The following is a 27,520-nucleotide window of genomic DNA, read 5'->3' as shown; positions in this document are numbered from 1 at the left end:
TAAAATAAATGGAGGTCTTTTGTATATTAAGACATTGACCCGAGGCCCTTTCATATATTTGCAAAATGACCTGAAGTCTTAGCCATTCCTCCTTCTAAGCTCTACAAAAAATAACATTGTCATCAACAAATAACAAGTGGTTTACACATGGACCACCCCTAGCCACTAACACCCCTTCTATCTCTCCTCTACTCTCTGCCTGCTTTAATATAGAACTCAACCCTTCTGCACAAATAATAAATAGATATGGTGAAAGAGGATCTCCTTGTCTAATTCCTCTAGTTGGATAAAAACAATCACTCGAGTAGCCATTAACAAGGAAAGAGTATGTAAATGAAGAGAAATAACTCATCAATAATCTTCTCCACTTAGCAGTAAATCCCAAGTTTTCCATAATAGCATTTAGATAGTTCCACTCTAATCTGTCACAAGTCTTTGACATATCTAACTTTAAAGCCATGCAACCTGATCCTGCTCTATGTTTGTTCTTCATTGTATGCAATACTTCATAAGCTACCATGATATTGTCTGAGATTAACCTCTCTGGTATAAAAGCACTCTGGTTACTGGATATGATCTCTGGCATGCCCTTTTTGAGCCTATTAGCAAGTACTTCTAAAATGACTTTATAAAAAAAAAAAAAATTACAAAGATTTATAGGTCGATATCATTAATAGAGTTGGGACTACTCACTTTAGGAATTAAGGCAATGTGAATATGATTTACATCATGAGGAACATATTCATACTTGAAAAGGTCACCAACAGCTTTACAAACATCTCCCCCTACTATTTCCCAATGGTTTTGGAAGAAACCAGCTCCAAGCCCATCGAGTCCAAGTCACTTCAATGATGACATTTGGTTTAGTGCACTATGGATTTCTTCCCTTGTAATATCCTTACAGAAAGCATTATTCATCTCTTTAATAACTAAACTCCTCACCAAATTCAAACAAGTTGTAAGATCATCCTGTGAAGGGGATGTTGATGAATATATTAATTGGAAATGCTGCTAGAAAGCTTGTGATATCTCTTGCTTACCTTTTTTAACTTGAACAATGAAATAGATATAATTTTTTTATAGTTTTTTATATAATTTTATTTTAAATGGGAGATATTTTTTTAAAAGTAATTTATAATAGTATAATAGCATGCAAGAAGATTTCTAAATTTTCATTGACAGTACTCAAATCTTACAATTCGCCTTCTCCTCCTTCTCGGGTGGTACTAACTAATACCCATATTCAGTCTCTTTTTAAGGTAACGCTTCTTCTAGTAGGTACAATTTAGGATTTTGGCACTTATGTCCTAGGTTCCACTTAGTATCACAGTAATAACATAACTCATTTTTCCTAATATCGTTCTTCTGATTTTGGTTGATTCTTTGGATAGGTAATGTGGCTTTTGAGGATTTGGATTCTTTAGGTGTCCGGTTGAGGTGAGTATGGTATAATTGCTTTGTGGTGTTTCTCAGACAAATTCACATTTTCCTCTTGAGTTTTAGCTAAGCTATAGGATGTGATCAAGTCTAAAGGGATAAATATCCTACTGTTAGCCTTATTTCATCCTTTGATCCATTGAGAAAGTAGCTTAGTTTATAAGTGTCAGAGAGCCCACCTAATCTGTTGGATAAGGTCTCAAACAAAGTCGTATAATCCTCTGCAGGCCCACTTTTTCTCAATCTAGTAAGTGATTCCATTGGGTCATCTTAAGCATTAGGGCGAAATCTAACCAATAGGGCTTTGGCAAACGTGTTCCAACTAGTTTTTTTTTTTTTTTTTAAATAGACGAGGTCACATGTCCATGAGTGACCTCCTCCCAATTTTATTCAAAAAATTCTCACTTATAGCAAAGAAATACCGTAGTAACAACCAAGTCCCAAGGGATTAACAAATAAACAATGATCAAAACTATCCCTATACCCAACACCAACAAAAAATAAAAAACAGAACCTATACAAAAATAGGATCCAAAAATAGCAGCACTACTACTCGAAAATAAGAACTTATTTTTCTTGCAAATAAGGCATTCCCAATTTGTCCAATCTATACCAACCTCTTACGTCTTTGGGAAGTTGCCCATCCATTCTGAACATCTTATTCTCCCCCTTAGCACCACTTTTTGCCAAATAATCCGCAACATTATTCACTTCTCTAAAACAATGACGAATAGTGAAATCAAACTCCTATAAAAGAATCAACAGTTTTTTCCAAAAATCCAAAAGATACCAAACTGTACACTTGTTAGACAACACCCAATTCACAACTACCAAGGAATCACACTCAATATCTGCTGCTAAACATCCCATCTGCTGGCATAATATCAAACCCTCCAATACTGCCCTCAATTCAGCTTCATTATTGGAACAATAACCAAAAGATTTAGAGAAAGCAGACACCATCTTGCCCTTACTATTTCTTAAAACACCTCCCCCTCCACCACTACCTGGGTTTTCCAAACTATTTAATTATCCAAGTTCCTCCAGGTCTTGGAATCATATGAGGGCTTGTCCTTCCATGTAAAAGGAAACCAACCTGATACGGTGATGTGGTAATGTGTTGTAAAAAGAAAAAAAAATTGATTTATCTTGTATAGTCATCCCATAGGGCCTTCTCCCTGGAACATAGGAAAATCCGAGCGGACGGATCTGGTATGTCCTTCACTCCCATGGGAGTTGTTCTTTTCCTTACGGTTCTGGACACCAAAAGAAGATCCTCTAGGGCTAGGGCTTTGATTTTTCTTCTACAATTCCAAGGTTAAAGTTGCCAACTATTGCATCACTGAGTCATTTTGTCTTTTAAGCCAACATCTCTATTTCTAGATTTTGATATTGGGAGTCGTCAACTTTTTCAAAGCATTTAATGATTTTAATCCATCCTGAAGTTGGTTCATACACTTGCCTTTAGCCATAGCATATGATGTATTTGCACAAAGACCGATGCTTCTCTAATACCAAATTTTAAAAAACCCTTAAGGTTTGAAATGAACAAATCTCACTTTGAGGGTGAGGAGTGAGGACCTTCGAGAAGAAGAAGTTGATATGAGGGAATATAATATTCTTGTACTTTTTGGATAGATTTCAGAGCATAAATTGCTCAATACATAGTGTTGTCATAATCTAATAGAATTACCCACAGAATGGGCCTAGGCTAATAAGCAACAGTAAAATAACAATCTACAAACAATTTTAACGCTATGGACCGAAGCCCACTAATTGATACAACTCAAAGTCCAACGAAATAGTCTAAAGGCTAAAATGCAAAGATAAAAGGATAAGTGCAGGCCCATGGGCCTCAAGATCTGAACAAGGTTCAAGCTCTTCGATGTACTCCCCGAACACTTCACTTCTAGATACTTCTTCACTTGGCACCACACGATCAAAGTCTTGTACAAATTGTTTTTTATGAGTAGATAGAGAAACCTAGGGAGCAGTTCGGCTGCTCCCCCTCATTAAACAACCCTCCAATAGCCCTGCGCCACGTAAGCTATTTATTGTATTTATTCTGCATTTGCATACATCCAATCAGAGACATCACAATTGAGCCCTGTATTTCCTCTCCTTGTGCGCAAGAGGCTGCTTCTGAGACTCGGTTTCTTGAACTGCCACAGTTTTCATCCTCTTGTTTTCAACATTCACCACCTCTACCTTGCCTATTTTAACTGCCTTTTCATCTTCCTTCACCGTAGGCTTAATTTCCTGCACATACAATCAAAACACAATGCTAATATATGAAAATCTACCTAGAACCCATTACATACCAGAGAGAGGAAAATGAGAAAAAGCGACAGAGGCTAGCCCACTCACCATATCCACATCTGCGGCCATAGATTTAGCATCTACAGTCACATATTCAATCTCACCATCTCTTTCTGGTGATGATCTTAAGGCAGGAGGAGGAGCTACAAAACCAAACCAAAGAAAAAATGTTAAATTTCAGATGAAGATCTCGGTGAAGAAAGGGATCTTTATAAGCTCATCACCATCAGATCTATCTGGTACTTTTCTTCTTTGTGACTCTTAGACACAAAGATCGTTGAATTCCTACATAACATCCCCACAAAGATATCAGTTCACAGCTTTACAAGATCTGGACAGAAAAGTTCAAAAATAAATCTAAAATGCTCATGTTTCTTTTACTTTCACATCATCGTAATTATCATCTAATATGAGCACAAATGATTCCTTTTTTGGTGGAGGTGCAAAGAGATAAGCTTGAGAGCTTGGAGATGAAGACGAAAAGAGGAAGAGAGCTTGGTGAACAACAATTTTATTTCCCTCTTGCGTGTGGTGAGGTCTAACTAGCTTATTGTGTTTTTTCCTACGTGTCGATGTCTTAATGGATGGCTGCTCTTCTATCTTTAATAGCCCGACTGTCTTGCAACAACTTTGGAGTAGATACTATTAGAGATCACGAGGCTAGTATTGATTTACCAATGGCAACAGGTCACGTTTCCAACTTGTTTTCACAAATAAATGAATGCATAAACTCTTGTATTTAGAGAAAACAATAAGATAGTCAAGTACGAGGGATCGAGCTAACCACAATTTGTACCAACACATGTGGCTCATGTGTCAATAATGAAAAAGTTATTGATGGTCATATCCTAAAGATCTAAAGTCAAGAAGTTCCATGAAGGAACATGCAGTGTAGCACTAAGAGTTCTGAGAGACACATAAGACACACGTGCCATCAAATTAGATGTGACTTCTATATATATCAGTGATCTAAAAATCTAGTGGTGTGGTGCGTGTTATATATTAGAAGATAGCTAGAGGGTAATAAATTATTTATTTTTTATTGTAATAAAAAGTTACTCCCTCCTTTCATAGTTGTATTGAATGTGGGTGGAAAAATTATTAGGTATTTCCATAATTTGGATGACATGGTACTCATATCTAGGGGAAGTAATTCATATTCGTGGGTTGTGTTCTTGTCGTAACAAGTCATGAGCATTAAACTATATGGCCCAACCTAAACATGACCTATTTAATTAAATGGATCAAACCTTAAAACCCCAGTATAACCCATATAAATAATGGGTGACATGAGAAAACTCTCTTAACTTGTTTTGGAATTAATTTTTATTGGGTTAACCTGGGTCCTGAACACATTTAACCCGTTTCAACCCGCTTGACCCATTTAACCTCCTTCAACTTGTTTCATATAAATGGTTTGAGATACTAAGTAGTCAAATAATAATAATAATAATAATATATAAGAAAATTAATATTTTGATAAAATAAAATTATATATTAATAGAGAAATTTTAATAGTTTGATATATTAAATGCTCAACTATTAATATGAATATTACATATTCCCAACAACAACAAAAAGACATATAAGACTAGATTTAAACATTATAAAATTTGAAAATAGAATTTATTCATATTATATGGGTTGATTATGAGTTGACCCGCAATTGATCCATTTATTAATCGTGTCTTATTAGGTTAACTTATTTTGATCCAAACTTATTTATATAAAAATCAAAACCGCTTATTTAATGTGTTCATGGGTCATATCAATATTGCCACTCATACTCAAATCCAATCACTACGTGACATGTACTTGAAATTTGTTTATATAAATATTAATTTTAATTGACATAGCATATTATATAAGAAGATCGCGTCACTACAAGAAAACACCATTTTCGCAGCACCCCTTTTCGTCGCAAATACCCCCTGAATTCGCTGCAACAAAGCTTTCTCGGCGCAAATTGTATCGCCGCATGTTGGTTGAGATTAAATGCATTTTTTTGCCCAATGTCAGCGAGATGTTAAATTCGCCGCAATTAGTGCTCTCTTTTCCGGCAATATAAGCTCGCCGCAAGTCATGGCCTTAATTGCCACAAATGCGTGTACAGGCATCAAGATTAAATCGACAGAAGATGGGACTATCGTCAACATTATGCGACGCAAAAATGTTAATTAATCGCCGGAAATACCCTTGTTATTTCATCGGCGTCTCATGAATCGCCACAATTAGATTCTGTGGCCGCGACCTATATCGATGTAAAATATGCCTGATTCGCTGGAAATAGGTTATTACGACGAATATACAGCCTGCTGCAATATGTCTATTGCAGCATGCATTACTTTTCTAGGCGTTCTTATATCGCCGCGAGAGCGTTTTTGCAACGCCATTGCCAATTGCCGCAATAGGTTTCCTTCCAGCGAATTTTGTGATCGACGCACTGTAGTCCATTTAATCATGCAGGAACTCATTACCGTCAGGTACCCATTTGGCCGCAATAGGTATTTTTTTTGGTTGCTGTTTCAGGTCAAAATGTGGACGTATTTTTCTCAATATCGCTACTGTCCTGCTGCACTACTTTTGTAGTGAATACCCCAACTATAAATATAATGCTTTAACATATATGTTAATTAAATAACATATATATATATGTTAAAGCATTATATTTATAGTATAATATAAATATATATTATATATTATATATTTATATAATATATTATATTTAATATATAATTTGCAATATATATTTGCATTAAAATGATCTGTGGCAACGTCAATCTGGGTTGGTACGTAGTTTATAATTACACAAACATCAATTATGAACAAATTTAATATAAACAAACAAATTCAAGCATAATTAAATTTGCAATGTTGATGCAAATTTAATATGTACTAATTATGAAGAAGTCAATGCATATATAGTAGTCATCTAGTATAATATAGCTACATGTATACATATATCATCAAGTTGAGAATGGCGATCCTGAACACCCAAGTATATACATATATAGAAACGCCTTCCTTTTGAGAATATTAAATAAACCATCATCATGAGTGCTAAGACAGAGATCATGATTCATTCATCAAATATCCCAAAGCAGTTCATATCAACAGCATATATAGCCCATTTAGTCTGTTACATCATGTCATTTTAACTTCCTTATAAGCCACTATATACATTTACCGATGCATATTGCCTATAGACATGTAGAAAGATGGTTGGCTTGAGCAGTTAGGAATCATACCCTATTACGTTAACAAGGATGGACTCAATGAACTCTAAAGCTTTCTCCTTCAGTCCATATGCCCTTTGCAGCTCTTAGTTGTATTCTCTTTGTTGCCGCATGCATGACTGGATCTCCACCAAAATAAGTACTGCATCTACTTTCCCATCTACAAGAAGCAGCATCTTTGCTCATGTACATGAATCAGCCCTTGCATCTGGGTTACAACCCTGCATCTCAGTCATCCAGCTTTAACATATATCGTTAGGCATGAAACCACTTGAATATCACCACTTGAATATAACCACTTGAATATAACCACTTCCCATACATCCTTTCTAAATATATATATACTACAGAACATGCAGTAACATGAATTCTCTCTCTGTAGAATCATGGTATCATTAGCCTGAATCATACTAATATATTAAATTAAATTTATTCAAATCTTGTAACAATGATAACTAGCCCATATTGATCTACAGCTAAGTAGTGGATTTTAGATGTTATGGTTGTCTTGTAGAACTAAGATTTTGAAATAAAAGACTCAGAAAGCTGACTCAAAATCCACTCGAACACCTTCAAGGAAAGATCGGCATACCAGAAAGGAATGTTAAAATGTCGAATATCCTCATGATATTATTCTTGAAGAATATGCAGAGATGATCTTGTTTTTAATTTACACAATTAATTTAGAGTTTGGTTGTATATTCTTGATCATCATATAAATAGATCACATGCCAGCTGACAGATAAGACCATAGAAAATGTATGCATGTAGAAATAATATCATGAGGGGTGTGGGGTATGGAGTTGGGGGGGTAGGGCCGGGAGATGAGCAGGGTAGTCACAGACGTTTGTGGAATATTTGAGATTTCACAAGTAGAAGTCCAGAACATGGACTATATATTCCAATAAAATTGTCTCGTCTCAAAGGGTCCTAGATCTACATGAAATTTATTTAACATTATTAATTCTGGTATATATGTTTATGATATCATTGTTTTCTCTTGGAAGTATGTCCCGATTGAAGCCATATATATGTCTTTCTCATGTTGTGATGTTGATATATAAAATCTGATCCCTTCTCTCCCTGCCAACCTTCTCCTACCTTGATAACCTGCTCTTTGTTTGTATCTTAGTACTTGTATTATCAAATCATGGACAATTTTTAATATCTCTCTCTCTCTCTCTCTAGATCTTGTCAATAACCCTTCAACATATCAATGTCGTTGACAAATTTATATTAAGCTAAGCTAGCTTCAAGTGTTAATTCCTAGGGTATGCAATGAGTACTGTTACTCAAAATAAATGTTCTCAACATTTCAACACTCAGACACGAGTAGCCAGTTTCTCTGCCTTCAATTATAATTACCTACCCAGCTGGATTTTCCCTTTTTATTTTAATTACTTTTTGTACATGTTTCTTGTTTTCTACCCAGTAATTGTACATATAAGTTTTAATGATATTTATTGAAGTATTTCTTTATTCAGTGATGGTGTGTATATATATATATATATATATATAGGTATACCACTATATATATATATATATATATATGAAAATCCACGTAAGATACTAGTTAGAATTTGGAACATATATCGTAATTCCCCACATTCCACTCAACATGAATATGGAAGGTTCGAGGAACTTTAATGTAATTGGTCCCAGGAGTGTGGAAACAGCTTGGCTAGTTTGTCTTCATTTTTTTCACCCTTTTTGTTCTCTTTCAGCATGGAGAAATTAATTATATGAATCCATTAATTCATTTCTTTGGGTAATTTTAGTTTGTTGTTGACATTAGACTGATATATGCTGATAGTTTTTTGTCTATAGTTGTGGACTGATATCAGCATATATGCTGATATATGCTGGCGCTGACGAAGGTGGGTTATAAACTGTAATGTTGCTGCAGTCATTTTCACCTATATCAGTTTCAGGAAAAATTGTCTTCCAACATGCTTAGTATCTAACTATCCCATCTCATGACAGTCTTTTTATAACTATGAACACACTAGTTAGAGTATTTACTGCCATGTGACTAACTTTCACATGATGCAGGATGACTGTTTTTACTCTACTGCACCTACATTCAAAAATACCCCCACAAATGCAGAACTCAAACAGTAATAATGGAATTGTGGACAAGTTCCATGATAACTATCCAAATTATGTTATGTTCAAATATCATTAGAATAATTTGAATGAGAGGTACTTAGTGGAATGTAGTGTGGAAGATCCAGAAGATATTTGTGTGTTTTTTTGCAAGCAAATATGAAGAAGCAAACATAGTCAATGTCATCAACCTATAGTTATGTCTTATAATATTTTCTTAATCTATATTATGAAAAACAAGCGCACCTGAAATGAACCCCAAAGGAAACCACTGGCCTTTTCCCACTTTAACCATCTGCAGTACCAGTTTGGTCTCAGTCTCATCCACCTCAATTGTTATCCAACTTGGGTTTCGCAATTTGGTTTACTAGAAATCTGCTCGTTGATATGTGCCTGTATAACATTATGTCGGATTTAGATAACATGCCAGTAGTCACAATAGATACATTTAATGTGCTGGAAATTATAGGTACAAGATCTGAAGAGCATACCTTGTTACCATTATAACACAGCATGTTGTGTCCTCCCCCCCCCCCCCCCCCCCCCAACCCATATTTGACAAAACCCAACATTCATATTACTAGCTTTATCCTCTTCGACTATCAAAAAAGATGTCATGATTCATATCAAATGACACTAGTTTCATCGAGGTTGTTCTAGTTACCACAAAACACTATATATTTAACCTCCAATGCATATATACTGCCCATCCACCATCTCTCTACCAAAAATGCACCCAAACTACTCAAAAAGATCACTGCTTCTATCTATAAATTGTAACTTGCTCACTGAGACCTCCGAAGAGAGTCAGTGAGCTGATAAGGGAATTCGGCAAAGAATGTCGTCATCATCCTCTCCATCTCAAAACTCTATTCATGTTTGCCTTCATCTCGTCTAGTTCAGCTTTGTGCCTCTCTGCATCCCTCTTATGTTTGTCCACTAAATCTGAGTATCATTGATCTCGCTCCCTTTCACGAACTCTGGTAGTCTCTGGGATCACCATTTCGCCTAGCCCTTGTGCATAACCTAGTCGACTTCCAAGTACCTCCCTGAAGACTATCGCCGCTGCCTCCTCAGTACGTTGGGAGGGGTCTAACTCATCCATCTTTGAGACCATGGATTTCTGCACATGGAGAGAGAGATTTATTGTAACTACTCCTATGAAGTTTACTTGTTTATCACTTTGCATTCAAAATAAATGAACCATCAACCTTTTACAAGTAGTAGTGGCAGAATGTAATTTTTCAAGACTCACATGGATGTCTTCTGTGGCAGGCGTCACAAATTTGTCCATCTTCTTAGACCAACGAACTTCCTTGTAGAAGTCCACCAAGTTGGCTCGTTTAGCCCTCTACAATGTGCATATGACATGTATCAATCAAATATACACTTTAGATATGCAATTCGATTTTTTCAAAACTGATTTCGTAACCCAACCACAAATTAATCATTATGGCTACCTACAAGTTTAATGGAGCAAAATGGCTGTTTTTAGTTTGCATAATAGCATATCCCACCCAAACTATTATATTACCTTCTCCTCTAGGATCCGGACAAATGATTTACGCCCTGCAATGTGATTGGTATTGAGCCTCTTCCGGTTCTCCTGATTTTGGGCTGACATTTTCTGCCAATAACAACCATTCTTAGCTGGGTGAACACGTGAACAAGCTGTTGACCTCCAACCTAAGTGGTAATTGTATTACTTATCTAACTAATGTCAATTAACAACCACACCATACCTTGAACGCTTCAGATCCCCATCGACCACATAGCTTTACCCATACGAGATTGTCGACCAAAGTAGTCCCAAAAGCCAACGCTTCTTCATGGCTGCCATAAGCCATGTACTTCTTATGCAACTCATGGTGGAAGGCGTTAAACCTCTTTCGCAGCTGTTTCGTAACTGCTAGTCAATGATTATCCAGCTCCCAATCTAATTTGAAGTCACCCTACATATTTATAACCAAATGAATTTTGACACTGTCATAATACTAAGTTTACTTTTAGTTTTGTCAATTAAGTTTAGAGAATTACCCGGACCCGTTCAATAAGCCCGTCCTTCTCTGACTTGGGTACGTCACTCCATCTAGCATATGACATGTCCAAATGATGTTTTAATATCCATGTTATTCGTGTCGTAAACATTGACGCGTTCTCACAACAAGGGGCGGTTTCTCCTTCATTAATCTTCAAGTGAATTTTCCCATGCTTTCGCAAATTTTCAAACTCTGTGCACTTCGCAGGCCCACGCGAACGTTTATTCTCGACTTGGTTTACAATAGGCACCATCGTCATGTCCATGTCTGCTTGGCAGTATAAAATAATAAATCAATAGATTTTTTTGTATGGTGATTATTGCCTATTGTACTACTATATGATTAAAACTGTTAAATAGTTTTAAGCATATATAATCAGTAATTAACCTTACCAATTTCATCTCTAGTATGTTGCGGTTGTGGGATTGGATTGGTAGGTGGAGTCTCCCAAACGTGTGAGGGAGGCTGTGTTGAGTCATCTGAGTTGGACTCAGATGACTCAACAGGGCTGTGGTATGACGCGATGTGAACACCGCGTGGTCGGCGGGCTCGACTTGTCCACGGTGGCAAACATAGTCTAGGACGGATTACTGGTCCTCTTCCTCTAAAACGACCACTTCTCTCCATGAGGTCACCTAAAAATATAAGTAATTAAATTTGGAAAAATAGTTAGTTAACAACTGGCTACAAATAATATATGCTTACATGGAAATTGGAAGTATATTTAATGTGCTGGAACAGAAATGGACTCCATAAGCATCAGAAGCATCACATTCAAACCTCACTTATTTTTCTGATCCAATTCTACCAACAAGAAAACAATATGTGAAACCATCTAATGCTGAAATCTAATAACAGAGATTGCATGGCAATGCCTCTAACGGTTGGGCAGATTCTAGTGTGGCACAAATCTGGAAACAAAAGAAAGAACCACAGACCACATGCTTTTCATCAACCTATTATAACTTTCAGATGGGAGAAGGATACATTATTGGCATCCAAAGAACTTCCCAACATCAAACTAAGTATGTTTTATTATTCAAAATGATAAATAGTTATTATACAATATGTGGAAGGATACATATGACATTGTATACGAACCTTCTCTTTTGGCGAGTTGGCAAGTGTGTGCAATACCAGATTGCAGCTGAAAACAAGTAGTAGTATGCACCTGAAAACAAATCTGGTTCCCGTTACAGAGAATCCTAATGTAAACATGCCATTTCGAGCAATACATAAACTCCACATATTTAATAGATATTCCTATGTTGTAAATAGCTACAGCCCTACCTGCATGTTATTTTAACCCAACAAAACCCCCCAAGCTAATATACATCAACAATCCACGAGAAAATTCCAGATGAGAAAATAACATGTGTCGACCAAACCTCCCACTTTTATGGACAAAGAGTGCTTAAGGGTCTTTAACAATACGTACCAGTTATTTTTTGGAGAAGCCTACCACAGAACCTCAGACTCCATCCTCGATGAAATGCATAAAAAGAACCTCCACTTCAATGGCCATGAAACAGCAGCAACTTTGGGTGGATTTTTCTAGCAGATTATTAGTACTGGTCTAGTGAAGCTTCCAGGTATGGCCGTGGGTGGGTGAAAAGCTCAAGCTTTTCTTCAAGCTGCAGCAGGGCAGCTAGAGGTGCATGGCGAGAAAAATCTGGAATCTTCAAGTGTTTTCTGGTTCTGCCATGGGAAAGTAAGATACGGAGCATGACTTAAACTGTGTTAGCTCTCAATCTCATGTCAGTAGCATGAGATTACTGTTTTGCCCTCATTCTGTCTCAGCTTTTTGTAAAACTCCCGCCCATCTTGTATTGGATGTTAGCGCCAACTTTTTATCATTTATCCTGAGATACACAAGCTAACGCATATCAGTTCTTCCGATAGGGACATGCAAATTGGAATTTGTCTAAAAGTTGACAGCTGTATACTGAGTCTAGAAACGGGCCATGCATTTTTACTTCAGGTCTAAGGAAGTGTAGTTTACATTGAAACCAAGTACTGGAAATCCTTGGCACCCCTCTAGCTGGCCAGATTCTTTGTTATTATCCCCCAGTCTAAGTATATATACTTTATCCCATTTATATTGATTTATTTAGCATCATCTTTATAGAACTAGTAAATCACTATTTTATTCACAGCAGTATGGGTAACTAATTAAGTCTTTAGATTGAATTTGCTTCGTCCATATAATTTAACAAATTTCAAGTTGGGTAATGTAATTAAGATTTTTCTTACTGAACTCTATATTATTCACTAAAACATTAGTCTTCTCTCTAGGCCTTGAATAAATGCCCCTATTGTGGGAAGACTTTTATAATTGTCAACTTGCTTATTATGCCAACATGCAGCAAGCATCAAACAGTAAAAACCAATTTCCCCTGATGCTCATATACGTGTTACAACCAGTTTTTCCATTCACATTTTATCTTACACCTAAATTGACCATGGCATTATCTAACATTACTTCATAACATAGTCTATTAACAATCTCATCACCATCTATACTTTGTTTGGCAAATGCCATAACCCAAGGCAGGAAAGTCATTTTTACCACTATATTCCATTTGACAAAGTTGGCCAGATTTTAAATAAAATATACATGATAAGACAGTACCCAATATTATCAGTCCAAGGAGAAGATTAATTTGCCATTAATGGTTCATATGAGCTTAAGTCTTCAAATTTCAATTAGGGGGTGGGTGCTTATTATTTCGAAATGCTGTTTATGCTAAATATTGCCCAGGTTTGTTTAAATTTGATAAAAAATTAATGGTCTGCTTTGTTTAAATTTATGTGGCCACTAATGGCCATGCATATTGATGGATTATGGGAATTAGTTTATACACTACACACATCTTCTATTCCGTATCACACCTTGCGAACATGTACGCCAACCTCGCACCTGCATTTACAGCACATGCATCGAAGCCCAAGGTAAGTGGCAACTAAATCTTCTATATTTTAATGCGAGAAAAAAATGTGTTGGAAAAAATGAACGAGCAATATGAAGAAGGTAACTTTATTGATGAAATGTTGTGCGTTGGCCATCTCACACCCCTTGGAGCATACACCTGTTAACAAAACCACAACAGTTGGGTTAGCTCAATAAGGACATGTAATTATTGAGCATATTCACAACACGCACCAACTAGATGTGCATCTACATTTGTAGTTGACATGGAAACAAGTGTTTATGGTCTAGGACCACACACCCTTTTAGGGGGTTTGAAAAAGACAGAGTATTTACCTTCCAAGAAATATTCCAAGTGATTGTCTATTCTTACATGGACTCCTCATCTATGGATAGGTCTTCCTCATCAGAATATTCTCCATCTCCATAGCCATCTGCTGAACCAGACATGGCGAGGGAATCTTCTATTGTTGCTCCTGTAACTGAATCTATGCCTGCTGGACCCATCATCGCCACTTCGCGTGCATCAATTTCCCTAGGTTCTATATCAATCCTACTTAATGGAGTTGCGATGGGAACTTCATCACATTGCATGGGTACATAATCATATGTAGATTCATTTTCTTAATAAGCATCATTGTCACTACATTGACCATCTAAATCTTCTAACACCCTCATGATTGGTGGAATGTCATATACATTCCTATTTGTGAACTTATGCACAACACACCAATTTCCCCTCATTCTTAGATCTCTAATGTAAAAACACTGGGAAGCCTGGCATGCCAAGACAAATGGATCGTCCTTATACCAAGTCCTACCCATGTTGACGCTAGTCATATGGTCGTCTACTCGTACCCCATGTTTCTTATCGCCAACATCAAACCAATCACAACTGAACAAGTACACTCGACTACCTCCCATGTAGTGTAACTCCACGACATCATTGATAACACTATAGAAGTCTACATTGTTAGATTGTTGGTCGCCAGTTACCACCACACCCGAATTCTGTGTTCGTCGCCGAAGTTCACGCTGCTTTGTATGGAACATTTTCCCATTTATTATGCAAGCAACATACGATGCCACCCAATTGTCAGGACCACAAGCTAACGCATATAGATCGGCAGAGACCTCAAGTGGGTTGCTGGCTCGCTGGTCTTGAACCTACAACATATGGATACGTTAATTGCTTAAATTATTAAGTTCAGGAATGCCTAAGGAATGGTCTTATTCCTTTTTCTAACTAGACAAACATCAGTCTAACTTACACGTTTCTTGAACCATGCTGGAAACTCATGTTGATGTGTTCGATCAATAGAATTTTGGTTGTTCACCTGACATTTCTCGTAGTGCTCCCTGCACACATCACATTGAGGAAATCTACCATGTTAGTACTACTTAGTATGAGACATGCAACAATTTTAGCAAGCCCAGGGAAAAATGAAATATGTAGGTTTGTTTTTCAGAAAGATGGTATATCAAGGATGCTTACTCTAAGTAGGGGCCAATTTCTTGGCAATTGTTAAGCACGTACCAATGGGCAACGATAAAGAGTTTATCTTCTAATCACACATCAGAAGCAATACCCAACGGACGAACTTTTTGGTTAAAGATTGAAAATCCATCTGAAGTCGACTCTTCTTGAACATCAACATTGCGGTCCGGTCGATTAAACCTCGTCTCAACATCATTAAGATACATTGAGCAAAATGTCAGGCATTCGATGTGAATGTATGCTTCCGCTATTGAACCTTCTGGGCGTGCTTTATTTTTGACATACCGCTTGAATTTGCCCAAATACCTCTCAAATGGGTACATCCACTTGTATTGAACAGGACCCCCATGTATGGCCTCACGAGGTAAATGGACAGCTAGGTGAATCATGACATCGAAAAATGATGGAGAGAATATCATCTCCAATTTGCATAGAATGCTTACAACATCAGTTTCAAGCTGGGACAAACGATTCATATCCAGTGTTCTCGCACACAACTCTTTGAAGAAAGTGCATAGTTCACTCAACGCTAAGGCAATATCACTCCTTAAGTACCCGCCGACAATAATAGGCAGTAAGCGCTGCAAGAAAACATGGCAGTCATGGCTTTTGAAGCCCGCAATTTTGCAATCACGTACAGAAACACAACGGGAGACATTGGTTGCGAACTCATCTGGAAATTTAACATTGGCCATCCAAGAACAAAATGTCTTTCTTTCCTCTCCGTGTAACGTGTACAATGCATGAGGCATGGTAGTTTTCTACCCTTCAACTTTCAAATGCAATTCCTTTCTTAACCCCAATAACTCCATATCACGTCTAGAGTTTATATTATCCTTTGTTTTTCCAAGAATATTCAATAAAGTGCCGAAGATGTTATCACATATATTCTTCTCAATATGCATGATATCTAAATTATGTCGGAGACGAAGTGTTGACCAATAAGGTAACTTGAAAAATATGGAGTGCTTCGTCCAGTTCAACTCTACGGCAATGCGTTTTCTCTTCCTAAGAGATTTTCCAAATGATACATCCCCAACCATCTGTAGCTGACTTAAAATATCTGCTCCTTCTAACACCCTTGGTGGGATGCGATGATCTTCTTTACATTAAACAACGACTTTTTCTTCCTCCAAACGTGGTTTTGTGGGAGGAAACGCCGATGTCCCATATAACAGTGTTTCTGGCCATACTTCAACCAATTAGAATTTGTATTCACATTGCAGCATGGGTATGCAAATTTTCCTTTTGTTGACCAACCAGAAAGATTCCCATAGGCAGGAAAGTCATTGATTGTCCACAATAAAGTGGCATGCAGCCTGAACGTTTCCTTGCTGGAGGGATCATACGTAGGTACCCCATGTTCCCAAAGTTCAAGCAATTCATCGAGCAACAGCTGTAAATAAACATCAATGTCATTCCCCGGTGATTTTGGGCCAGGAATAATGAGGGATGTCATAAAGAATTGTTCTTTTATGCATAACCACGGTGGCAAGTTATATGGTACAAGGATCACTAGCCATATGCTGTAAGGCTTAGCCATATTGTTGAATGGATTGAAACCATCACTTGCCAAACCAAGCCTAACATTGCGAGCATCGTTCGCAAACCAACTATGGGCTTCATCAAATGACTTCCAAGACTTAGAGTCGGCGGGATGACGAATATTATTCTCATCTGTCACTCGCTTCTCTTTATGCCATCTCATTTCAGCTGCAATATTTGTAGACAGGAAAAGCCGTTGTAATCTTGGCTTTACAGGAAAATGCCGCAACACCTTTTGAAGGATCACCCAGGTCCCATTTGTAGTTGACATCCACCTTGAGGCCTTACATATAGGGCATGAATTCAGTTCTGAATACTCCTTCCAATATAAGATGCAGTCGTTGGGGCATGCATGAATTTTGGTGTACTTGAAGCCCAAACCTTGCTCCAATGAACGAGCATCTTCATATGAGTTTGGCAATTCTGCATCCGGAAAAGCAGACTTCAACAAGTTAAGAAGCATATCAAATGACTTGATTGACCAACCACCAAGTGTTTTTATGTGTAACAATTTCACAATGAACGACAGTTTAGAGAATTTTGTACAACCGTCGTAAAGTGGACGTCGAGCATCCTCTAATAGAGTGTCAAACGATGACACTGGTAATGAATCAGGAACTGAATCTCGACTTGGCAATGGAGTGCTGCTTTGGGGAACATCGACGTTTGTCCCAGCCCATATGTCGTGTAACATATGGTCCATATCATCGAGGAATTCATCTTCATGACTAACAGCAACTTCTTCATCGTCCACATTGAAATTTCAGGTTTCCTCCTCACCATGGAAAATCCTTTCAGTGTAGTTCAGATTGATCCCATTTATGAACAAGTGACTCTCTACGGTAAATAAGAGCAGGAAGAGATTATTACAACATATTCGGCATGGACACCGAATCCAATCACTTCTACTGGCGTGGTTTCGCGCCATCTCAAGGAAATTGTTAACGCCTATGACGTAAGCAGGTGATCGAAGTCTATTGGGCTCAGTCATCCAGCTTTTGTCCATCACTACAAGGCATGAAACAAAATTATTAGTAGAGTCTACCAATATTGTCGTTTGGAAGGAATTAAAAATGAGAATATGGCTATAAGCAAGCTCTCTATTATGAGCGAATTTAGCTCAAAACAGAGAGCCAATAAGGGTATGAAATCAAAATGATTTCATTTAAATAATTAGAAAGATGGATCCTAAGTCTTTAGCTTAACTATAGTTATTGCATTTGTGGAAGAGCTGAATTAATTTGGTCTACCAACCTCCGAAGTGGCAAACGGATCTATTTCTGGTGATATATATGGTGATAGGGGGGAAGTTGGCGGTGATAGTTGGTTGAGTGTTGTTTATGGGTTGAGAGCAAACACACATTTAAAAGACTCAGAGTCGAGAGTTGTGAGGTGTTTCTACCATTATTTCAACTCAATAAACCGGTTTATTGCCTGCTGCAATACCTTTAAATTGGTATACGAGTAGGGTATCCAGTCAGCCTTCAAATGGGTGAATTAATCGTTCATAGGAAGAGGATAGGTTCCATGAATGACCGCACTAGTTTGTCTATTTGCAACAACAATATACACTTGATGAGAGCACAACTTTCTGAGAGAGAGAGAGAGAGAGAATTTGGTGTGTGAAGTTTCAATGGGTCAGAAGAAGTGCATAAAAAGAAAGGAAACATCTAGGATAACCAAGCTGATCATATTGTAGAAAATTGAGAGAAGAAAACAGATGGTAACACACACATTAGATACGCAAGGAATTTAATATATAGGGGTCTAACATGAGGAATATATAAAAAATTTCTGATGCAATGATGTGGCTAGATAGGAGTATATTAGAATGATGTTTTACAATCAAAATAATGTTATAATCTAACCTACTGCAATAAATCATATTAGTTTGTACCATATTACTTTTGTAACATCACAACTATGACAAACGTATTCCGTTCAAATTCGAAGGAAGGAAAAGTGATTAGTTGAGTTAGCTATGTGGTAGTGGAAAATATTGTAGTTTGATCCGGACAAATGTTACAAAGCCAATTCAGTCCCCAACAAACCAAAGTCATTCCCCAAGAATGCAAAAAACCAATCAAAATTAGCCCAGGAGATTTTTTTATATAGCAGTGTTTCAATCATTAAACACTTTTTTCTACAGGACTGATTTTTGGGCATACGCAATTGGGTTAAGCAAGGATAAGAAATCCACGTAATAAACTATGGTGATTAAAAATTGTTATTTGATTGGTTGCATGGTAACCTTTTCACATCAACTCCAAAAAACAATAGTTTTTTACATTAGCATCACATTTGATGTATATACAAATCTGATCCAACCTTGTATCAGTAGACAATGATGGCCGGGAGAAGACAGCGTGGTGAGTATTCGTTACGGTCCAATTCTTAGTGCTGCACAGTATTTGTCTGGTTATACATTATCAATTGAAGATAGTTTCCCCATTGTGTGAACGCTGTCATTAAGTTAGTTGTGTTAAATTTATTGATGCAGGCATCAACCCAAAGATTTGTGGGGTTCAAAGGGGTACCAAACAGATTAATACATTCAAGCTGTGAATCCTGTGCAGAGCTTGAACTCTAAAGCTTTTTGTCCCAATTCTTATCTACACCTACCATGCACCAAGCTAGGGTTTTAAAATAAGCAGAGAACAAAAACTCCCTGTCTTGATGACACTCGTACCAAGACAGGTCAAGTTCTAACGTACCAAAACAGAAAGTAATAATTATGGTTTAGTAATTATTAGGATAAATAAGTACCACTGTCATATAACAGAGAATATATTTTGTAGTGGGAGGTCTCTGATTAGCCCTTCCAAGTAGTGGGAGGGATTCAGTCAAGTAAAATCCATTAACTAGATAGCATGAATGGCTGCCAACTATGATTTATGCATCTATAGGAAAAATAAATAAAACAGCAAGTCAAGAATCCAAATGGTGCTTGGTTGGGCAGTTGAATACGGAGAGAAATCCTTAACCTACAAATTTAAAATTGAATGTAGTCTATCAATTGGATGTCATGAGAAGCATGTGAATATACATATTATTGGATGCAGATATGTCCTAAACAGCACAGGGGAAACGCCGCAAACAGTTCGGGATCCGCTTAACATTACCCAACAAGACTCTATCCCAATAGCAATATTAAGTGTCTCTATTATTATAAACTTAAATATAGATAACATATATGCAGGATATATATTCACTTTAACCATCTAAATAACTCCACACTGGAGTTATGAGAACTTGCCACAATACATGAGTAATTTAATTAATAAACAATATATATCAATATTTTTCATTTTATGAGTACAATTTTCAGAAATTTACAGTTTAATTACCCACAATATATATCCAGAAATCTTAACTTAATGGACATTCTGCTGCAATATGTCTAAATCAATCCTGTAGACAGTTTGATGGGAGGTCGTTCCAATTCAGGTGGGAGATGGTCCATTCACTCTTTGGCACCTACACTTTATCAGCTGTCATTGATCATAATGGCTATACCACCCAATTAAATTAATAGCCAGTTAAAATGTTTATATTGACATGTTTGTGTTGGCTCGGTTTCAGCTAATGGAGAGAAAGAAGGTGGGACCCTATGTGGGTAATATTTAACTTAGAATCCTACTTGCAAGTAATATAATTGAGGCCAGCTTATTAATGTTATTGTGCATTGTGATTTAACCAGGTTCCTTATCACCTTTCAGTAATAATACAGAGCATAACCAAGATTGATTGTTATACCACACGACGTCACTAATACACTTTAGGAAGTAATAGGGCAGCTCTTAACAGGCATGCAATAATTGTTTCAACAATGCACGCGGGACGCGAACAACAATATTCAATTTTTGACCAAGATTGAATGGTGGGGAATAATGTTCCATGTTGGTCCATGCAGTAACCAACATGCAGGCCCTGCTCTCCCAAGTCAGATACAGACGTCTAACATATGACATGTATGTGGGTTGCTAATAATGCCAAACAAAAGTAGAAAATAATGGTATATAAAAAGAACAATGTACGTAGTCCAGGATTTTCTAAAATTGCCTGGAGTTAAACACATGTCAAAAGGGGTAACAAGTGGAATGGATGGTCATGCATGTTTGGCATACCAGTACAAAATCCATGCATATGTGCTGTGTCAACTGCACAATACTAGCTAACAAAAAATTCGCCAGAAAGTAATACCCACATCATAAGAATGGTACAAGCCACACAAAAGGCAGATACGTAGAGGAATTTGTAAGTATGTACTAATGGCTAAAGATTAAAGTCCCCAGCAAAATAATCAGTAATGGAATATGGCAATGCAATATCGAGAACTGCAAGGGTGAACGGGAGCGGAAATCCAAATAGATATAGAGTTACCTATAGGGTTGTAAAAACTCGGGAGCAAATTTTGATTATTGAAGACAATATACCTCCGATGTGGTTGCCTAACAGTTACTCGGCGGCGACTTCGAAGAGTCAATTCGGGTCGAAATTGGTGAAGCTGAACAATTCGGATCCACTGTGACAGGGAACCCGAAATGACTTTGTGGAGGGATCTTCTCTGCAAATTCTCTGTTGAAGATGGGTGCCGTTGTTGACGTTGAATGAGGAGGCGCCAATTCAGTGGGGTTGCGAGTTATCGAACACCTTTGCCCGAAAATCTTCCACGAGTCCAGTGGATTCCAAATGCTACGGGGTCGAATCTGTGGATGCGAAGGCAAAGGCAAGGAGAAGGTGACCAAAGATTGCGAGAATGGAGTGGACAAGTTGCGATGGAGAAGGGGATGCTGTGTTAGGACTGTGATTTCGTGGTAAATGGAAGAGGAATTTGTGAGAAGGGGCAAGTTTTGGTGTGTTTTGGGTTTCGCGGGTTTGGGGAAGTAAATTTGACATACTGACCGTTAGAACAGATTTTTGCCAGCGGAAAAAAACGACGCAACAAGTTATAATGAAGTTGCGACGAAACTTTTCGACGTAGTAGACCCAGATATTGCTGCAAAAACCACAAAACTGCCGAATAAATGATAACAGAGGAAGTTGCTATTAAAAGTCACCGGCGACTACAAAGTCGCTGCAAAAAAACATGTATTGCAGCTTTTTCTATTACGTCGAAATTAAAATCGCTACAATAGGCATGTTTTCTAGTAGTGCGTATTTGTATTCCAATTGGGAATACATACATGTAATTAGTATATGAACTTTTACGAATCTTTGTTCTTTCCTCGGTTATCTTTACAATTTACAAACATGTAATTAGTATATTAAATAAATATGTGTGAAATTTTCCAAATACTCCTGTACAGTAAAACTTCCGAAGGTCTACCAATTATATCAATTAATTTGTTAATTAATATTCATGTAATTATTCAATAAGAACAACATTAAGATAAATTAAATCAATTGCATAACATAGAAATCAATAAAGAATGAAACCTTTTAAAAAAATTTTTAAAGGTAAAAAATCCAATTGTTTTTATTGGTCCTAAAGGTAAAACTTTTTAAAGATAAATCCTATCTAAAACACTTAATTACAAACTTCAAAAAAATTCAAAATATATTATATGAATAATTCTATATATAACTGTGAAGTACGTAAATATTACGTAATCGTTTTGAAAAAGAGTGAGATCTATTATTAAAAAATTAATTTTTTATATAAGTCTCATATTTTATTTATCTTTTTTAAAGTAAGTATACAGCAATTACACAATTTACGATGATAAATATCTTTTCTCATTTTACACTCAACAACTCACAAAATTTAATCTCAAGGTGATGTCTATCATCTCTCATAATGTTAGCCAAATTCTTGAAATTTACATTTACAATACGGGTCCAACAACCCGTGAATTGGGAACGAGGTAACTGTACCACAACACGATCCATTGATTTGTCCAGCAAAGATGCGAATCTCTAGTGGATTTCTAAACTACTCTAAAAAAAAAAAGTCCACACAGGAATTTTAGTCATTTGACATAACAGAGAGAGAGAGATCAGAGGATAAAATAATGTAGTGGGTGCACAGCTATAGAGACTTGCAGCGTGAACATATGGACTAAGAGAAAAGCCAGCAAGAAAGCTTGAGTTTTAAGCGTAGAAGAAAATCACACTTACACATAAACTATTGGTTATATTCTAAGATATAGATAGACAGGTTTTTTAAGGAATGTCAGATAAAGCTTAGTGGTCACTGCTCACAGACACCAACTGTTTTCTTCTTTCCAACACCTTGCCCAGTCTTATATTATCTCTCCCCTTGTGTCTTATCCACCTTGTTGCTTTTTGCACTCTTTTCTTGTCCTTGTATCTCAGTCGAAGACCGCATTGCTTCTCCACCAATTCGAGTCCTTTTCTCTCTTTTGTTCTTGTCTTTTTGCTCATCTGGGAATATGTCCTCCGGTGCTCCTTCTAAGGTCTACATCTCTGTTGGGTTGTTGAAGTCTTTTCCTTTCGTTCTCTCTTTCTGATACAAGTTCCAAAAAAAGACTCTGGTTTGTGGTGTGCTTTTTTGGTGTTTATTATTTGGACTATAATGGAAGCTGTTTGCTGTAATCTTGAAGTGGATGTCAATGGGGAAGAGACTTTCATTGTGGACAAGGTAATTCACTTCTGTGCTCCGCCTTTCCATGCCGCGTTTTCTATTTAATATCTATTTTTTCTTAAATCATTTCTCGAAAATCCCATGTTTACTCGCAAATCTTATTCTACGCAATTACTTCTTCAACTGTGCGTTCAGATAGTTGTTCACGAATTTACTGGTCTGGATTTTTCTCTGGTTACTTCTTCTGAGTTTTGTTTTTCGCTTATTTTATGGTCTGTTTTATGTTTGTATTTGGGTGCCTTTGCGTCTTTATTATTGTCGATTGATTTATTTTATCTTCTGGTAATGGAGTCACAGTCCCACGATTCGTACGTCCTCACTATTTTTTTTTTCTCCATGTTATTCTTCATTTTCCTTTATGATTATAAACGTACCTCTTCCGTCAACTTTTAATTTGCACCTACGTTGCAGTGATGTGGGGCATAGGTTTATAGCTTTTCTTCCTTTACTCTGGCTTATCGTTATTGACGACAAGGCATCCTTGTATTGCTTCTTTTCTCATTTAATGCTATTGTTACGGAGCTGAAATGTTCATACCTTTATTTGTTTTATTCACTCCTTTTAAGAAGGAAGGGGAAGGACTGAGGGTTGCTTTCATGGCATCTATTACTCTTTTAACCCTTCTTTTGCTGGGGTGATTAGCAGGCATCTTTTGCTCGTCATTCTCAGAAATTTATTATCTATAACGACCTCTCCAGCTCTTTTGCAGGCCTTTGATGGAGAGTTCTCCGTTTATTCTCAGATTTTTGTTTTGCACAATTTAATGAGTCCATTCTTTTTAGTGGCATTATTTAAGGTACAGTGAAACTGAAAGGTTACATTGGTTAATGACTGGTGGTTGTCTTGATTATATTTATACATTTCCTTGTTTTTCAGCTTGAACTCGCTCTACTTTCTTTGATTCTGTAATTCATTTCCTTTTTACGCTATTTCCATAAATTTTTGAAGGAATTGGTGTGGACTAGCTCTTTCATTCCAAGATTGCATTTATTTTTCTTGCATGATCCTTATCCCTGATGGTTTTCTGCAGAAAATAATTACTTCGTATTCCGGCAGGTTAAGCAAGTTATTTGGTAAATCAAAAGCTACCACGAGAAACCTCAAAGTGATTTTCAACGACTTTCCCGGAGGAGCAGAGTGTTTTGAGCTCATGTCAAGGTTCTGTTACAATAATGGCAAGACTCAAATAAATCCTTCCAACATCTCTCTCTTACATTGCGCTGCACAGTTCATGGAAATGAACAACTCGGTCTCTGGAACCAATAATTTAGTAGAACAAACAGAGAAATCACTTGAAGAGATCAACTATTGGACATGGCCTGAGCTTTTGGCCGCTTTGAAGCAATGTCAAGATTTACTTCCCGTCGAGAATTCTTCGGGTGTACTTCAGAAGTGCTTGGATTCCCTTGCCCGGAGGCTGGCTTTAGCTACTGAAGCAAGTCCATGTCCATCTAATTCCCCAGACAGCTCTGGGTTCCGGTTTTCTTGTGACAGTAAGAGCACTGAGAGTTTAAAGTCCAGTTTATCTCGAGGAACCTGGTGGTTTGAAGATCTTCTGATCTTGCGTCCTATTCTGGTTGAAAAGGTGGTAAAATCCATGGTCTCACAAAAACTTGATCATGTTATCATTAGTAGGTTCCTTCTCTATTACCAGAAATCCAAGTTCTATACTGCCACACCTGATGAGAAGCGCAAAGTTATAGAAACAGTGATTGATACGCTTTATACCCTTCATGGGAGTTCTGTTTCTGGCAAGACTTTATTTGGGATTCTTCGAGTTTCCATGACTTTGAACATAAACAAAAGTAGCAAGAAGAAGTTGGAGAGTATGATTGGTTCGCAGTTGGATCTGGCAACATTAGACAATCTGCTTGTTCCTTCTCCATATGGGATTAATTACTTATATGACGTGAATCTTGTTCTGAGGTTTCTGAAAGCATTTATGCGTGGTGGTATTTCCAAGGTTTCCGGTATGCGAATGGGGAAAGTTTCTAGGTTGATGGATTTGTATATAGCAGAAGTAGCCCCAGATCCTTGTTTAAAACCTTCGAAGTTCCTGGCATTGGCCATGGCGCTTCCAGATTCTGCGAGGAACTTTCATGATGAACTCTACTGTGCTGTGGACATGTATCTAGAGGTAGTACTTGATCTAAAAATTCTTTTGAGTTGCAAGTTATCTAGCATTTTTGCATCATATGGTTACTAGCAGTACTACTACCAGAAAATTACATAGCAAGGTTAATAGCATTGCCATAAGTGTTTCTTAAAGATGCTGATGTGATACTTAAACATATAATAACTGTGTTGTAGTGGGATCTCAGCAGCTTAAAAACCTTAAACCATTTACAAACTCAAGCTTTCCTATATTCAGTGTGATTTGTTTCATAGGTGCATGCAGGATTGTTAGAAGAAGAGAAGATGAAAATATGTTGTGCACTGAACTATGAGAAGCTTTCAGCTGAAGCTTGCCTACACCTTTCTCAGAATAAAAAATTTCCATCAAGATCTGCTGTCCAGGCTCTCATTTCTCAGCAATACAAACTCAAAAGCTTACTCCATGGTACCAACAATTCCAGATCATTAACTGATTCGCCCAGTACTTCTACTGAAGTAAGAAGCAAGGGAAAGAAAGATGAAGCCAGTAAACAAGTTGTCATGTATGCTGGGAAACTTGATATTTCATCTGAGAGTGAGAAACTCACAGCACATTTGCAAGGAATGCAATGGAGGGTGATTGAATTGGAGAAAATTTGTAGGAAAATGCAAACACAGATGGCAAAGATCCTGAAATCTAGAGTATCAAGCCACGGTCATACAAGATCCTTGCCCAAGCTTTGTCCATGATACACATTATGCAACATTTGTATTTATTATGGAATTTAATTCTCATATTTTGTATAGCAAGAGGAATGAGTTTTTCTGGGTTTTTCCTTTTCTTTCTTTTTTTTTTTCTTTTTTTTTTCTGAGCTGAAGGTATACATACAGATGGGGGAAAAAGAGAACTGTGAGTTTTTTCATGAGTGGAATATGTTAATTCTCTGTGATGTTGAAAGATTTATTTTTAAGGTGAAGTCCTTTTCCCTGTGATGTTTTGAGATACGTCTTTAAAGTGAAGTCCTTTTCCCTTATACTTGGCCAGCTGTAATCCAAGTTGTCAAATGGCCTGCATGAATAGCAGCACATGGGCAAAGTCAAAATCTGATCAGCACGTTCCATAAAAGATCAAACTAGCTAGTATTGAATTTGTTTCATTCATATTTTATGAAATTTACATTGAAGTCAACAAAAAGATATCATAAAAATACATTTACATTAAATCACGTATATTTTGTAAATTTAATTTTGTGAGATATTTTTATGAATATTAGCACTTCTATCAAATGATTTTTAGACCCTTTGTAGTCTGAATTATGCTAATATAACGACTTTTGTTCATTGTCGATTGAGATTTTCTCGTATGTTTTGATCAATTAATTCAATGCATGCAGAAAGAGAGAGACATATATACTATCCGAAAATTATTTATAGACAACGTTAAATACCACATGAGTAACGTAATATTTCATATTTCCTTTTAAATTGGAAAAAAAAAAATCGATATTCATGGTTTAGTTTATTTGCCATATGGCTTCAGCGACCATTCAACTAATAGACAAAACAACAAGATGAAATGGGAATTTGATAATTTTGCTATTTATCATTCTTATATACAATAAATCACTTTTTCTTTAATTTTATTTTATTTTATTAAAATTAATTAAATTATTTTACTCATTATCTATATATCATATATTTAATAAAAAA

At 36.8% G+C, this 27,520-nt stretch overlaps 1 protein-coding gene across 2 annotated transcripts; it reads left to right on the top strand.

Moving 5' to 3' along the window:
- Positions 1-23,443: 23,443 nt before the first annotated feature.
- Positions 23,444-26,841, top strand: LOC121249937 (BTB/POZ domain-containing protein At3g22104-like). 2 transcript variants are annotated; one of them, XM_041148807.1, is made up of 3 exons: positions 23,444-23,713; positions 24,747-25,853; positions 26,105-26,841. In XM_041148807.1, exons 1-3 carry the CDS (start codon positions 23,648-23,650, stop codon positions 26,558-26,560), a joined length of 1,629 nt encoding a protein of 542 aa, XP_041004741.1. In that variant the 5' UTR covers positions 23,444-23,647; the 3' UTR covers positions 26,561-26,841. The 2 variants fall into 2 exon arrangements, with proteins under 2 accessions (XP_041004741.1, XP_041004742.1); XM_041148808.1 differs by lacking the exon at positions 23,444-23,713 and adding an exon at positions 24,089-24,530.
- The last annotated feature ends 679 nt before the right edge of the window (positions 26,842-27,520 follow it).

Source organism: Juglans microcarpa x Juglans regia, chromosome 2D (assembly GCF_004785595.1).
Source record: "Juglans microcarpa x Juglans regia isolate MS1-56 chromosome 2D, Jm3101_v1.0, whole genome shotgun sequence".
NCBI classification, from domain to species: domain Eukaryota; kingdom Viridiplantae; phylum Streptophyta; class Magnoliopsida; order Fagales; family Juglandaceae; genus Juglans; species Juglans microcarpa x Juglans regia.
The sequence above is the reverse complement of the archived record's forward strand: the minus strand, read 5'-3'. Positions and strand labels throughout refer to the sequence as shown.